This window comes from Cibotium barometz, chromosome 24 (genome assembly GCF_041138505.1).
Source record: "Cibotium barometz isolate CiBa-2024 chromosome 24, ASM4113850v1, whole genome shotgun sequence".
NCBI classification, from domain to species: domain Eukaryota; kingdom Viridiplantae; phylum Streptophyta; class Polypodiopsida; order Cyatheales; family Cibotiaceae; genus Cibotium; species Cibotium barometz.
Genome location: NC_141069.1, coordinates 37,590,091 through 37,606,943, shown reverse-complemented (window position 1 = coordinate 37,606,943; position 16,853 = coordinate 37,590,091). Strand labels below are relative to the sequence as shown.

The 16,853-nt window shown below is 38.8% G+C and overlaps 1 protein-coding gene across 2 annotated transcripts; it reads right to left on the bottom strand.

Moving 5' to 3' along the window:
• Positions 1–512: 512 nt before the first annotated feature.
• Positions 513–4,737, bottom strand: LOC147625259 (uncharacterized). 2 transcript variants are annotated; one of them, XM_086818564.1, is made up of 2 exons: positions 1,329–4,737; positions 513–857 (listed from the first exon to the last, which is right to left on the bottom strand). In XM_086818564.1, exon 1 carries the CDS (start codon positions 4,680–4,682, stop codon positions 1,332–1,334), a length of 3,351 nt encoding a protein of 1,116 aa, XP_086674690.1. In that variant the 5' UTR covers positions 4,683–4,737; the 3' UTR covers positions 513–857; positions 1,329–1,331. The 2 variants fall into 2 exon arrangements, with proteins under 2 accessions (XP_086674690.1, XP_086674691.1); XM_086818565.1 differs by having other exon boundaries at positions 513–781; positions 1,329–4,734.
• Positions 4,738–16,853: the final 12,116 nt, after the last annotated feature.

Here is a 16,853-nt window from a genome sequence, read left to right as displayed (position 1 = left end):
TTGAAAATGATTGCTTGGAGTTATTTGACACACTCAAAAGTGTTACTTAATCACGGCAAATGCTGCAACTACATTCAACTACTTCTGGATCTGCAAACCTGATTCTACAAACCTTATATGATGTATGCTTTTCAATTCTCCTTTCAAGTTTTCATAGAAAATCTGCAGCCATATATATCAATGGGCTGGTCTAAGAGGAAGCCCCAATTACACACCACAAAAAAAACCACCACCACACACACACACACACAGCCCCCCCCACCCCTCCTGTCACCCTGCAGCCATACAAGAAATTCCGGTCCATTGATAAGCTAAAATAGATGATAATTAATAGCCTGATTACCACAGAGAGCCGAAGATAAACAAGTCACACAAACCGTTGAAGCACAAGTGAACAATAGGTGAGCATACCATGGAATCCCCAAAGAAAAGAGGCATAAAAGCATTACAGGAAAAAAATATACAACTAGCATTAAGCATTAGCCATGCATAATCTTTAAGAACAAAGTCAATAACTGAATCACCAACAGGTGCATTGGCATGACATTAGCAAAACAAACCTTCAAATAGGTCAACAAAACCTTAAAAATACCTAAAGACAAAAATCACCTCAATCCTTTGCATATGCAATCTAGCCTAGACATAAACAGTTCAAAGGTCAGTAGTGCATTTTACTAAATTGATCAAAGAAACAAAAGCTAAGCACACCCAAGAAACCTCCTTTCGCAACACCAGAAGCCACCATCACAGCTGATCACCTGTCAAGTTCATTGCCTCCTTACTGTCAACAAAAGAGTTAGAGCAAATCTCAAGTCAGCATCATATAAATGAACCAGAGGACTGTGTCACTGCTTAACCTGCCAATCCATTCATAGAAAACAAGCATTAGCTCCCTTGAACTTCCAATAAAGACAGCTCAAACTTAGAGCAAGAGTTGAAGCACTATGCCAAACAATCCTTCCAGCCCTGACCAGCAAACTGGATTTTGTAACCGTCCTGAATCATGTCTAGTTCGCTAACCTACAGAATATGCATTCCCTATTGACCCATGCTCAAAACACGAACGGCCCCTACCCACGGGTATGTTGCCTGGTGGTGAGGGTTTCAACTTCCAGGGTGGGAATCTGGGTTCAATTTCAAATTCCCCAGCTACACCCGTGGGGTGCCCATTGTCTATTACTAAATATATTTCTCTCTCTCTCTCTCTCTCTCTCTCTCTCTCTCTCTCTCTCTCTCAAAAGAAAAAGGATGGCCCGCGATATTTTCCAGCAGTAAGCTTCACAACTGAGACAACAGAGACACTGATGATACAACATTTTAGAATTTACCTGTCATCGCCCCATCTCTGACATGAATCTCTCATATTCGGACTCCACTGCATCACCCTGTTGCATGTTAGATCGTGTTGATGCAGTAAAAGTATCAGTGCCCATCAGCCATTGAGATGCCACGCCACCCCCAGGCCATGAAGGTGGACTAAATGCTGCAGAACCAGATGGAGGTGGCACCCCAAAGTAGCCAGAATGTTGAGGGAAAAGAGGAGCTCCACCTTGAGAAACTCCAGTTGATGGTAGAGCACCTGTCCGTATCCCAGGCCCCTGTGCACCAGGGGGTGGTCCTACAGGAAACCCATTTGGTGGTGGGCCCTGGGAAGGCATACCTGGCAAACCCTGAGGTAGGGCTGATGGGTGTGGCTGCTGACCCATAAAGCCATGATAGGGGCCTCCAAAAGGCTGAGGGGGAGGGCCCCCTTGCATAGAACCTGCCATGGGTGGTGGTGGGCCTCTATAATAGTTGGGTGGAGGACCATAAGAATGATAAGGACCTTGAGGCATGCCCCATGGAGGTGGACCCACATGACTACCAGCAGGCATAGAAGCAGCAGGTGGTGCTCCATGCGGCGGCGGTTGTTGCTGCTGCTGGGGGTGGTTTTGAGAATAACCCATAGGATTCATTTGAAATGAAGGCGGTCCAGCAATACCTGCTGAAGCTGCTGGAGGAGGTGGCTTGCCTGCAACCCTAACTGCTAGAACCTTTCCATCCAACCTATAACCATTCATGTGGGTCACTGCCTGAGCAGCTGCAGCAGCATCTGAAAACTTGACAAATGCGTAGCCTTTGCTCCAGCCAGTCACACGATCTTTGATTAGCTTGGCATCCTCTATCTTGCCAAATGGAGAAAACAAATTGATAAGACCTTGATCATCCACTGACTGAGGTATGTAGCCCACATACAAATTGGAGTCATCTATCTCTTTGTTGATTCGAGAGCTTGGACCAAGCTGTCCAGTTGTATTACCAGATCCCAAGCCTGGTCGAGAAGGATGAAAACCCCCTGCTGAGAATCCTGCAGGATGTCCATTGGCCATATCTTGAGGAGCTCCAGAGCCCCTTGACCATGGAGGAGTCACAACACCCTGTGGGCCTGGCAAAGCTAAAGTCGGACCCATCTGCCCACGAGCATGTCGTATGCTACTGGAATCCTGGCCTCCACCAACTTCGGCTAAGAAATTAGCATATTCATCATCCATCTTGTTGGGACCAGAACCCTTCATCGGACAGTCAATTGTGGGATGGCCGCCATCCCCGCAAATTCTACATACCACATCACTTTTGAAAGTAGAGTTCCTAGCTGGGCACATATACTGCCGATGTCCAGGCTCACCACAAAGGCGGCATATCTCATCATCACGTATAGTGCCATTAAGTGCAGCAAGCTCTCGTAACTGTGCCCTTTTGTGCTCATTCAGCCCTTCGTCAACAGGCAAAAGAAGCTTCTCCACCATACCTGCAGCCTGTTCTAAAGATTCTGGATTGTCTGCTTCCACTAACACATGCAAATCCTCATTTTCACCAGGATCCGGCCTGAAATCCCTCTTTTGTTGTGATCGACCTTCCTTGATAGAGCCTTTACCCCTAATAACGATCTTTGCCCCTGTTTCTTTTTCCATCCTTTTTTGTGTATTACCCCTAGGGCCAATGATCAATCCAATAAAATTATAACCTGGATATTCTTTGACAGGGATATAGAGCTTTTTGTACAGCTTTGGTGGTCTGTAATCTGCAGGGGGCTTAAAAGCTGGGTTTCTCTTGATCAGCTCACAGATAAGTTCTTGCCTCTCTCGAGTAAGCCTCTCTCTAGCCCTGTACTCCCTTGTGTTGATCCTGATGCCCATATTGTCATAAATGGGTTCAGGGGAAGGAGATCTGGTCCCATCCGGCCTATCCTCCAAAACCTGCCCATTTTGAAGTCTTCGGTTGATATCCAAGAGCTGCACATTCAGAGCCTGAACCTCTGGATCAAGTTCGGCACCTCCTGTCAGCTCCTTGAAGAAGTCTGGTAACTGAATTTGTCCAAGGAGGGGCTTGGGCTCCTCTGCAGCCCAGCGCGATCTCCGCCTTTTTGTTCCAGATTGTGCACTGTCCTGAGTCTCACCCTCGCCATCTCGAGGCTCCCACCTACTGCGCCTCTTCCTTCCTGAGCTAGCTTCTCCAGCTGAGCCACTGTCAAGCTGACTTGATCCCTCTCTACGATCCTCGTCCTGCTGGGGAGGTGTGGGTGACAAATCCCTACTGTAGTCCTCCCTTACTTTTGTGGTTGCACCGCTGTTACTGTCCACATCCTTGATGCTGCTTCCAACTTCTTCACATCGAACACCTTCCCTTGCTGCTTGGTCTTGTGTGTGGCCACCACCGGTGACTGATCTTTGCTCTTTTTCATCCATCAGAGGTTGGTCCTCGTGTTTCCTTTTTTCCAAACCCGAGCCTCTGATTCCCCCCAGCTCCACACTAAAAGCTTCATCGTCGACAGAGAGAACTAAATCCGGGTTAGTATCCTGCTCCGTATTCTTACATGCTACATCTATTTCACAAGCCCCAGCTTGCTTGTATACTCCATCTTCCTCCACAGAATATTCCATATGTAGACCATCTTGCAGTACATAGTTAAGCCCTGCTTGCCTATATATTCCATGTTCCTGCACATCAAGAACTTCAACTTTCCTATCTACTGCATGTTCCTGAACATCTCCGACTATCCTATCTACTGCATCTTCCTGCACATCATCATCACAAACTCCAGCAATCCTCTCTGCATCATTTTGAGGCCTCTCCTCTCCGTCTTGCTGTGTGCCAGGGGCCTCCGCCCCCTCTGATGCATCATTGCAAACCCTATCTCGTACTTCTCCTAAATTTGTCTCCACATCGTAGAGCCTGCTTAGTCCTGCTGATACATGGCTTTGTATCTCGGCGATCTCACTCTCTGAAGCATCTGTCTCCAGACTGCAATCCCCATCTTGCCACTCTGATGCAGGTTCCTCCATGGCGTACACCCTGTCTTGTCTCTCTACTGCAAATTTCTCCACATCGTAAACCTTAACTTGCCTCTCTGATGCGTCCTCCTCCACATCGAAAACCCTAACTTGCAGTGATGCGTCTTCTTTCACATGGTCAACACAGATTTGCCTCTGTGATGCACTTTCCTCCACATCGTAGACCGTAAAAAGCTTCTCTGATGCATCTTTCTCCACGTCGTGACCCTTAGGTTGCCTCTCTGAAGCATTTTCGGGCGCACAGGAAAGCTCTGATTGGCTCTTTGAATCCTCTGAGAGCGCGCTGAAATGGTCGCTACAAGCGATGCGCTGCTGATCTTGTGGTTGCTGCTGCCAAGCTGGGGACTCCATTGAAGCTGATTGGGGAATAGCGATGGTTGCTTTACCAATTATAAAGCTTAAACTCAGGTTTTGGTGTCCGTCTCGTTTTGGTCGGTTATACCATCCCCCTCGGCCGCCCATTCAACTAAGGGCCTGTTCTCGTGGGGTCCACCTACTTCACTTTCTCTCTATTGAAAAATTTGTAACAAAATATAATATTATGGAGGACAATTTCCAAAGAGCTTTTAATGCTATGGAGGGCAAAGCTTAATATCTACACACACGTGTAGAGGGACCATTCATATACGAGAAGCACAAGCAACCCTATGAGAGCGAAAGAGGGGACACTTTCTATCGAGAGAAGACACTTGCTATTGAGATGGGGACAACATTCCAAATCTATACTTTTAACATTAGGGTTGACGATGCATTTCCATTTTCCACACGCATCTATTCACACGAAAGGGTATCTATGACTCCTAGTCACATGAATCAATATCTATACCTCTTACGATCCAATTAATACTGTTCGACAAAGACTCCATTGAAGTTGAATGTGAAATAGGTATTGTTGCTTTGCCATTAAGGAGGCATACACTCAACTGTGATTGGTTATTCATCAATCATGACTCTTTAATTTAATGGTTTGGTTGGTTACGGGGTCATGCCAAACATATAGACCGATATCCTCGAGTTGGTTGGGCAATGGTGGTAAGTCCAACGCTACACTTCGCAGTGTTCAACCAATACCTCAATTGCATGTGGACCCCAATTTCAACGTCTCTTTACTCGCTCACAGTAGGTAGTACTTTCGAGGGGCATTGCTCCAACCCCCTTTATTCATCCTACAACTTGGGCAAACCAACCACATGTACATCTATGAATTGGTTGAATGCAGTGATGACAGAAGGGATGGAATACTTGCAACAAATGCATGGAGAGCTACATAGAGATCTAGTATTAGCAAATGATTATATCCAAGATGCATGATGGACACGACACCATGTAAATATGTAACATATAATGTGCAAGGTTTGTCTGATCCTAATAAATGGAGGCTACTTTGGGATTATGTTACTTTGGCAAATCCGGACGTCTCGTTTGTTTTTGTAGTAACATGATCAACAAGCTTTGCTAGAAAAGTAGGTTATTTTAGAGGTTTTACTATATTTTATGCGAGAACTCCTGATTATTCATGCACATGCATAATGATACGAATAGCTTTGAGGCCAATGCTTGCCTATAATGATCCTCTTGGTAGTGTTGCAATGTATGTTAAACAAGCAGATGCATGAATTTGCAAGTCCATCGGACAGTGTCAACTAAAAAGGCATAAATCTAGAGAAGGAAATACATTTGTGTTAGGAGACTTCAATAACTCTCGATCAGTGCAAGATAACACATCCGGGAATTCACACATGATTGCAGCAAAAAAAGGCCCAGTAGACATTTATTAGAGACGCTGTAGCAATGGATATGTGGAATGTGAATTGTCCTGACAAAAGAGGACTCACATTTTAGCATAATGCTAAATCAGAGTATTGGGCGAGGCTTGATAGATGATATATGTTAAATGTACACAATGGGGATCCGAGCACTGCAAAGGTATGGGTGGATTATACATCACAATTATCGGATCATTATCCAATATAGATAAGGACGCATTTTGAAATTACTATAAACTATGCAAGACTGCCATATAAACGACTGCGTATAGCCAATAACTCCTACCTATCACATAATACTTATCGAGAAAAGGTGTACAAAATCGTTGCATTACTTAGAGAAGATGCCTGTTATGATCTCGGCTCATAATGGAGAAACTTTGCAAGAAGGATGCAATCTATCATTATAGAATATGGTAGATGGTATATGAGGAGGCAAAGAAAGGAAATAAAGCACTGCAAAGTAGATGTGTGGGCATTACATGAGGTTGCACAAACAAAGCAATTGAATCAGGAGGAAGAAGAAAAGCTTTTAAATGCACGATATATGATAGATTGCAACAATCGGAGGAAATAGAAAAAATGGCAAATATGAGCTAGGCGAAAGCCTTTACTAGATAAAGACTGCTTGTCAAAACATTTTTTCAAGAGGTTGCACAAACAAAGCACTGCAAAGTAGATGTGTGGGCATTACATGAGGTTGCACAAACAAAGCAATTGAATCAGGAGGAAGAAGAAAAGCTTTTAAATGCACGATATATGATAGATTGCAACAATCGGAGGAAATAGAAAAAATGGCAAATATGAGCTAGGCGAAAGCCTTTACTAGATAAAGACTGCTTGTCAAAACATTTTTTCAAGAGGTTGCATGCTAAGAGATAAAAACAAAGCATGCATTATGTGCAAAAGCCTGATGGTCACTAGACCAATGATATAAATGATCTTGAAAGGGAATGTGTGGCACATTTCTAATCAGTCTTTGCTACACCAAGGCACTTCTTGCGAGAAGAGTTGAAAGCGAAAAGCCAGGATGCTTATAAATGTCTTGGGACTTCATGTACTTCTTGAAGAATTAATCAAAACGCACATACACATCAAGGAACCAAGCATAGACTTGAATCAGATATATGCATAACATAAAAACATGAGATAAAGAAAACATCACCATCAACACACTATTGGGTGCATTCTCTCCGCCTCATGCATGCAGCTCCCCTTTCACGACATGAGTATTTTGAGAATTGTATTCAAAATATAGCCCAATGATTGTGCGTACAAAATAAGGCTTGCTTTTTCACTTTTACAAAAATAACTCAAGCACTAAAGCTTGTTCACACACTAAGTGTTAAATAACCAAAACTCCTCTAATACACGTGCTAGTAAAATAGCAACACAACGCATAAGTACGCATAAATAATATGTACAATCATTTGGCACATGGCCAGCAAAATAACTCATATAAAATAATAATAATCCGAGATGATATAGACAAGATTCTCCATGTGTAACACACGCACTGCTCATCACCTATCTCATAAACATAAACACATTAGTTGTTTCAATCAATTACTATCACAACAATTAATTCTAATATGAAACGTTGATAGGAACAAACACAACATACACTCCACTTGTAACACCTCAATGAGAGTAACGTTATATACATCATCTACCATGGCGTATCTTACTACTTATTATATGTCAATGAGCATGTCACTATACACATCATCTAGCATGGCATGTCATTTGTATAAACCACTTGTTACACTTCAATCATGTGTAGTTTGTCTAGTGTGGTCCACTTGTTTCACTTAGACCACACATAATCATCAAGCATGACACTACTTTGTTACACTTCAACAACATACACCCGTCAATAATGGTCTCAAGCTGTATCAATAACACTAGGTAACTACTATTTAATGTGGGGTCACCCACGATACCAATTCACTAGCATGGCACACTAGCGTCCAGGCATCCCCGTTTAGCCAAAGGGTGGACATTATGTAACGTCCCTCCTGCTTGGATAAGCAATTGACCTCAATTGCATGTTGTAAGCAAAGAAGATCAAGGTCTCACAATATAGAAATTCTAATATATTCTCTAATTATGATAAGTACATATTCCATCAAGGAATTCTATGTGTAATAAATTCTCGTGTCGCATACCAGAAGAAATTATCCCACATAAACCTAGAGATAAATATACATTGAGATCCTTCACACATGATTAATCTTTGTGTCCCATACCACAAGACTAATATGATCATATTTATCCCAAGTGAAATATTCTTTGACATCCGTGGACAATTCGATGCGATATGTCCAATCTCATTGCACTTGAAACCCTTCTTTGAATCATCTTTATTAGCTTGTTGAGAATCATCAACCTTGGTATTAATACCTATGTTATTGCCATTAAGAGGTTTATTAAATAATTTTTGAAAGGTTTTAGACTTCGAGAACTTTAATGTTGAGGTTTGAGGTGTCATTGCTTCCTTTGGAATGCCATTTTTTTTTCACAATTCAAGGCTAAGGAAATAGCCGAGCTAAGAGAGTGCGATCAAAACATGTTTACTTTTGATCAAATTATGGGTTTCAAACTTGCTATAAACTTCCTTCTTTGATCTTTGGTACGAACTTTCTCAATTATCCGTATTTGTAACAAGGTTTGCCAAAACCTATCCACATAAGTGGATATATTCTCTTTCTCAAGCTGTCTGAAGATGGACCGTCGTTGTCTAGCCCTAGCTTTGTACTATGATGGTAAGAAATCTTTCTTGATGAGTTTTGAAAATCTCTTCCAAGATTTAGGTTTATTCTTGTTGGTTGTTCTAGTCATGTTCCACCATAAGGTTGCATTCTCCACCAAATGATTGGTAGCACAGTTGATTTTATCCTTCTTAGAGAATATCTCCCGTGAAAAGTAATCATCAAGTTGACTAAGCTAAGCAAGTATTGCGTGAGCATCTTTCTTGCCATCAAAATTTTGAAAGGTAAAATCTTTGCAGTTGATTTTCCTTTCTTTCCTAGATTCCTAAGATCTAAGAGTAGCTTGTATGGTTCTCTGAATTTGGTGACCATTGGAGTCTCAAGATACATCACTAGCACCTCTATGCCTCTTCTTGCGAGATAACTTATCTTCTAAATCCATTCTCAACTTCTTCTTAGCTAGAATCTCGTTTTGAAGTGATTGAATTTTGGGTTGTGCAGGTAAATTGACCATTGTAAATAAATAAATAAAGAAAACAATTTATAATGCGGATAAATAAATAAAGATGGTAAACTTAGCTCTTGAACCGTGTTGAATTCGGGTTTGAAATTTGTCGAAAGGTTGATCTTAGCACTATCCTTTACTCCGATTCAGAATGAATCCCGAGTATAGTCAAGAGCCTTGAGTTTCAGTCGACTTTGGCAAGTTTTTTAAAGCCACTTTGAATCCAAGTGAATATCCAAAAATCTTACAGCTTGATGTAATGAAGTATTGGGGTTGAAGAGTGCCTCCAAAAATTTTTGTTTTCAAAAAGTGGAAAAAAAAATTTAAATGAAATTTCCTTGCATATATTGAGAAAACTAGAATTTTCTTCTCCCTCTTTTTTTTTTTGGTAACCAATGAAGGCTTTAAAGCTTGTAATAATATAAGCTTTTAGATATTATATGTTTTAAACCTTATAAGCTTTTATTAATAATAAGCTTTTGAAGCTTATAAAGCTTAGTTAAGCTTTTAAAAACAAGCTTCTACACTAGACGGAAGCCCAACTATGAGGAAGAAGCTACCGACAACACACCAATTGTGAGAGGGAAAAAGTCGCCAGCTAGTCACAATTTGCTGCCCATGGATGGAGAGGAAGAAAGCAAAATTTTTCAAAGTTTTAATTCCTCTAGCATACTTGAATTACCCTTAATTAATCTCTTTAATCAATGATTAATGGCTTGCAAAAAGAAATCGCCTTCTCCTCCAAATTGATTTATGGGCCAACAACCACCATCCATTATATAAATCTGTCATCATAGCGAGTGGTTTAGTAATCTAAAAGTGGAGCCTTATCCTCCTTTGTATGCCGATTTCATCCATACAGACAGATCAAAAAGAGGTTAAGAGATAAGAAAATCCATTTTTCATGAAGAAGAGTAGTTTTTGGCTTCACAAAAGTGGTTTTGGGAGTAAAGGTGACATAAATTGCTAGCCTTTGATCTAGTTCTTCATCCAATGGTCCACAAAGTTCCCATAAACCATTTAACCTTTGGCCAAGAGTCTTTAAGCTTTTGTCTACCTTATCCTCTGGATTTTTGTGAGCCTCTCCCTTTTCTTCAAGTGCAAGCACCCATAGCTTTGATACCACTATCACGGGACCTCATGTACTTTTTGAAGAATTAATCAAAACTCACATACACATTAAGAAACCAATAAGCATAACATAAAAACATGAGATAGAGAAAACATCACTATCAACACACTATTAGGTGCAATTTTCCCCCCTTATGCATGCAGCTCTCCTTTCACGACATGAGTATTTTGAGAATTGTATTCAAAATATAGCCCAAGAAGCTAATAATAGTTGTGCATACAAAATAGGGCTTGCTTTTCCACTTTTACAAAAATAACTCAAGCACTAAATCTTGTTCATGCACTAAGTGTAAAATAACCAAAACTTCTCTAACACACGCGCTAGTAAAATAGCAATGCCATGCATAAGCATACATAAATAATATGTACAATTATTTGGCACATGTCCAACAAAATAACTCATATGAAATAATAATAATCTGAGATTGTGAGATCCCACTGCCCCCTCTGCACACCGGATTCCCGGTTGGTAGCAGCGGAAGTAGCTTCCTCTTGCGCGGGTTAGGGTTTCCCACTCGGGGCCTTGCTCTCGAATATCCGGGCACGAGACTAATCTGGTGGTCATTCCGAAACCAAAACCGAGAAAATTTTCCTTGCCCAAAAAACAAGGACGATTCCACCTTTTTGAATTTCTTAACGAATTTTCTAACGGGGTCAAGAGACTAAACTAACCTTCATCTGATTAAACCAGATAGAAGGAAAACTATTACAGACTTAACTTGAAGAAATCAACGTTTTTTTCCTAATTGAATCAGGCACAACCGTTGATCTATTCATTTGAGAAGTCTTCAGGCATTTATTTAACTACTCGAGTTCTAAGCGTATTCCTATTAATCAATTTTATTATTAAAACTCTACTGATTCCAGCCTAACCCCATCCGGCCCATGGGTTAGCTACCGCCCAACCACTGGAATTGGTAGAACCAGACAAGTACTCACCCACCCATAATTGAATGCCTTTCTTAACTTTGGCTTTAGAACACAGATACGCACACACTCCTCTTTAAACTTTAACTTATAAAACAATCCATTGACAAACAATTATTGATTACAGATGTCATAACTCAAAATTTTCATCCAATCCTTGTTTCTCAACAAAAACAATATCACTTAGGACTTTCCGTTGAGACCAGCAAAACGAGATCCAGTAACAGATTACAGTAAACATTGGTTCATCATACAATATCTTCCTCGACATACGCATGGGTGTCCTCGGCACCGCGAGCCCGTGCATCGCCTGGTCAGAACCCTCTAGGATCCTCCTTAGGTGTCCTGGCACTTCACTCAGGGACCGTTTCGTCGGCATCCTTCCATGCATAGAAATTGAATTCAATGAAAATAACACTTGTAATAAAAAAATATATTTTATGCATCTTTCCATGCATAAAAATTTAATCTAATGAAAATAACACTTTTATAATAAAAATTTTCTTTTATGCATCTTTCCATGCATAGAAATTAAGTCTAATGAAAATAACACTTTTATAATAAAAAAATATCCAATATGCATCTTTCTATGCATAGAAATTAAATCTAATGAAAATAACACTTTTATAAAAAAATTTCTTTTATGCATCTTTCCATGCATAGAAATTAAATCTAATGAGAATAACACCTTTATAATAAAAAAAATACTTTTATGCATCTTTCCATCATGCATAGAAATTAAATCTAATGAAAATAACACTTTTTTAATAAAAAATTTCTTTTATGCATCTTTCCATCCATAGAAATTAAATCTAATGAAAATAACACTTTTATAATAAAAATTTCTTTTATGCATCTTTCTATGCATAGAAATTAAATCTAATGAAAATAACACTTTATAATAAAAAATTTCTTTTATGCATCTTTCCATGCATAGAAATTAAATCTAATGAAAATAACACTTTTATAATAAAAAAATTTCTTTTATGCATCTTTCCAATCATAGAAATTAAATCTAATGAAAATAACACTTTAATAATAAAAATTTCTTTTATGCATCTTTCCATGCATAGAAATTAAATCTAATGAAAATAACACTTTTATAATAAAAAATATCCAATATGCATCTTTCTATGCATAGAAATTAAATCTAATGAAAATAACACTTCTATAAAAAAATTTCTTTTATGCATCTTTCCATGCATAGAAATTAAATCTAATGAAAATAACACTTTTATAATTAAAAAATTTCTTTTATGCATCTTTCCATGCATAGAAATTAAATCTAATGAAAAGAACACTTTTAAAATAAAAAAATTTCTTTTATGCATCTTTCCATGCATAGAAATTAAATCTAATGAAAATAACACTTTTATAATAAATTTTTTTTCTTTTATGCATCTTTCTATGCATAGAAATTAAATCTAATGAAAATAACACTTTTATAATAAAAAATTTCTTTTATGCATCTTTCCATGCATAGAAATTAAATCTAATAAAAATAACACTTTTATAATAAAAAAGATTTCTTTTATGCATCTTTCCATGCATAGAAATTAAATCTAATAAAAATAACACTTTTTATAATAAAAAATTTCTTTTATGCATCTTTCCATGCATAGAAATTAAATCTAATAAAAATAACACTTTTATAATAAAAAAATATCCAATATGCATCTTTCTATGCATAGAAATTACATCTAATGAAAATAACACTTTTATAATAAAAAAATATCTAATATTCATCTTTCTATGCATAGAAATTAATTCTAATGAAAATAACACTTTTATATAAAAGAAAATTCTTTTATGCATCTATTTATGCATAAAATAGGAATAACACTTTTAAAATAAATAGAATTTCTTTTAGAATGCACAAACGGTGGGGATTATTCTTTTAGAATAACATAAAGATAAAACTTATTTCTACAAAATTTAAGAAAATTTTTGCCATAACCTCCTTTGTATGGCTGACCATTTCTCAATTTTTACATTCTAAAGTTACTTTAAAATTTATCCCAAGATGAAATAAAGCACTCTAATCTAATCAATTTTCACTTCTAAAGAGTAATCAATAGGAAAAGTTTAACTCAATTTATTTGTTACTCATTTTAGGATAAAGAAAGGCTGAAATTCTTAATGAAGAGAAGGGGGAAGTCTTTTCATCAAGGCTTAACATCCATATTCACATTAAAAAGCAAAGAATTCAGAAAACCATAGATTAGAATTTAAAAAAAAGTAGAATTTTTAACTTACATGGAGTTTTTGTGAGCTTTCCTTTGGCTTGAGGGATTGAGGGTTCTACTCTTGTTTGGATCAAGAGTGGCCACCAATTCTTTGTAGAGGAATTAGTCAAAAACAAGTGAATTCAATGTTTTTGGCTCTGGGGAGGAGTAGAGTAACAGTGCATAAACACTATTAAGCTTTTACAAAGGGGGAGGCTTCTATTTATAGGAAAAAGTGAGCCTCAAACCAATCAAACTGATTCTAAAATTTTTCAAATCAGTTTGGTCAATTTTGACCATTTTTGGGTCAGTCCAGTTTACTTTTTAGAACTAGACTTGAATTAGGAGAGAGGAGAGATGAAATATCTCATTTTATTGATTTAAAATGGAAAGCAATGATGAGAAAAAAGACACCTCCTTCATGAGGGGGAATCCCCTCTGAGAGTGTCAAAAATTAGTTTTTTAACTATTTTCCTTGGTCCTTAGTCCACTCTTCATCTTATGTGAGTATTTACTCATTTTTGGGGGGGTTTTCTTTATTTCTTCAATTTATCTCCTCCCTACATTTGGATTAATCTGATTGGCCCTTCAGAACCTTAATCTAAAATTTTTAAAAAATCTGGACCCTTAGGCTAAGGTCTTTTTAGCAGATTATAATTGATTTCTAATGTACCTTAGGAAATTCTTTTTAAAATTTTATTTCGAGAAAATTTATTTTAATAAGAAAGGATATTTTTTCATCCAAAGATATCTAAAAATTGAGTTATCTCTCTCTAGAATATTTTCTCTCTCTAGGCCAAAACAAGTAAAAACAAGATCTTCTATTATTCTGAAAAGGGGATTGATTACAGGGGGGAAGATACTGGACATCTTGAGGGACTGGGGAGGAATCTTACAGAGATGATATAGACAAGATCCTCTATGCGTGACACACGCACTGCTTATTAGCTATCTCACAAATGTAAAAATATTAGTTATTCCAAATAATTTCTATCACAACATTTAATCCCAATATGAAACGTTGATAAGCACAAACACAACATACACTCATCACTTGTTACACTTCAATGAGCATGCCACTATACACATCATCTAGAACGGCATGTCATTTGCATAAACCACTTGTTACACTTCGACCGTGCGCAGTTGTCTAGTCTAGTCCACTTGTTTCACTTAACCACACACAATCTTCAAGCATGACACTACTTGTTACACTTCAACAACATACACCTGTCAAGCATGGTTTCAAGCTATACCAATAACACTAGGTAACTAGTATTTAATGTGGGGTCGCCACGTTACCAATTCACTAGCATGGCTGTAACGAAGTAGATTTGGTATCACATGCACATGGGGGATGGGGCCTAGGCACTTGGGCTTAGGGTCATTTACATATGTGCCTTTGTGGGCCTTGGGCTATAGGATACATAGGGCTCATGGGCATTGTATACACATTATTGATCATTTACTTTTCTTGGAGCTCTCATGCCCAAGCTTTCATGGCCTTCTTGGCTATTGTCTTAGGATGGTGACCCACACCCATGTTGTCACTCCATGCCGTGAGTGGCCGACCCTAGTTTCTTGCATTGGTATCAGAGCCATGCTTTTGATCAATTTTTAGTATTTTCTTGATTTTCTTGAAGTTCTTGATTTTCTTGAAGTTCATGATTTTCTTAATCTTCTTGATGCTCTTGAATTTCTTCCAAAATTTTCTTGGAATTATTGATCCTAACATTGAAATTCTTCAAGTATAAATGTTGTGATCAATAGAAGTGTTAAGAAATTCTTGGAATTCTTAAATTTTTTGACCTTTCATGATTGGAAATTTCCTTGGATTTCTTGATTTCTTGGCAAAATTGCATAAGATTGTATAGATTTGATGATTCTTGATTTGGAGTGAGAAGGTAGCATCAAATTTTTTTAAGGTTTGATGAAATTGGTGAAGATGGAAGGAGATGGACTAGAGTTGAGGACGGGAGGTTCAAATTTGGTGGAAGGGACCAAATCGTTGAGATTTTTTTAATATAAAATGTCTGGATTTTTTTTTAAAATTTTTAAATAGTTTCCCTGTGAGTTTCCTTCGCCTGTGTGAGTTTCCATGGCTGCTGTAGCTCGATCTGTGCGAAAACGTTGGAAGATTCTTAGTGTTAACAAGGGCAACAGCAGAAGAGGCGATATTGCTCGGTTCGTCTTCAGGAACCCTCGGATGAAGAAAGAAGAAAAGAAAGCTTCAACGTAGGTAGCCATTTCGTGTCTTCTGCCTCCAGTAGCCTTTTGTAGATGATCTGAGATAGCATAGCAATATTGCTGGCCACAAGGTGAATGAAGCACAAAGCAAGGGGTGGTGTCTTGAAGCTGGCCATGGCTGTCGGTAGGAGCAGCTCGGAGGACGACGAGGGCACCATCTGCGCTAGCCATTCCCTTCATGAGAGACACCGAGCCTTCGCTTGGCTTTTTGCACACCTTTCTAAGATCGATTGGTCTCGTGCGTAGATCTCAGATCTGTGTCGGCTGTGAGACAACAGTTCGTGCACATGACTTTGTAGACCATCACTGGGAACCTTCCCGTCCATAGCAAGTCATGGGGGCGGACACCTGGCCTGTGGTGGATCAGAAGGCTGCAGGATCCATGATCAGTTATTGCCCTGTGTCTCGAAGGGAGTCCAAGTTCATAAGATGCATGATTATCTGTTGTTAGCCAGACTCTCCAAGTTCATAAGATGCATGATTATCTGTTGTTAGCCAGACTGACTACTTTGGATACGTGTTGTAAGTTGGCTATTGAGTATGAAGATAACATGCTTGAGTTGCCGTAACCAAAAGATGTCAAGGAGGCTTCGGTAGTAGCAACATTGTAAGTCTCTAGTCATCACAACGTGGGACCCAAGAACAAGCAAGTAGGCAACATGACAGTTGAAGAGCTCAGTACTGCCATTTTAGACAAGTTAAAAGTGAGGGATAGGAGAGAAGCATCAGGGAATGCCTATCTCTACTCCCTTGGAGAGAGTTAATTTGGTGCTTAATCTGTAGATAAAATCATATGAGCATTGAATGCCCTCACCTAAGATTGATGTAGTTACTCTATTATGCTCATTATCAAAGACTAGGGAACCATGACAATACGTTCAACTTACCAAGAGGAATGTTTAGGATGCAGGGCATGTCGCCATTACTACCACCTATTCTACCACCACAGCCACTATAGGCCAAGATCAACCAGGTGTTGATTGAAGAACCCTTGGAAGAGGGGGAAGCCA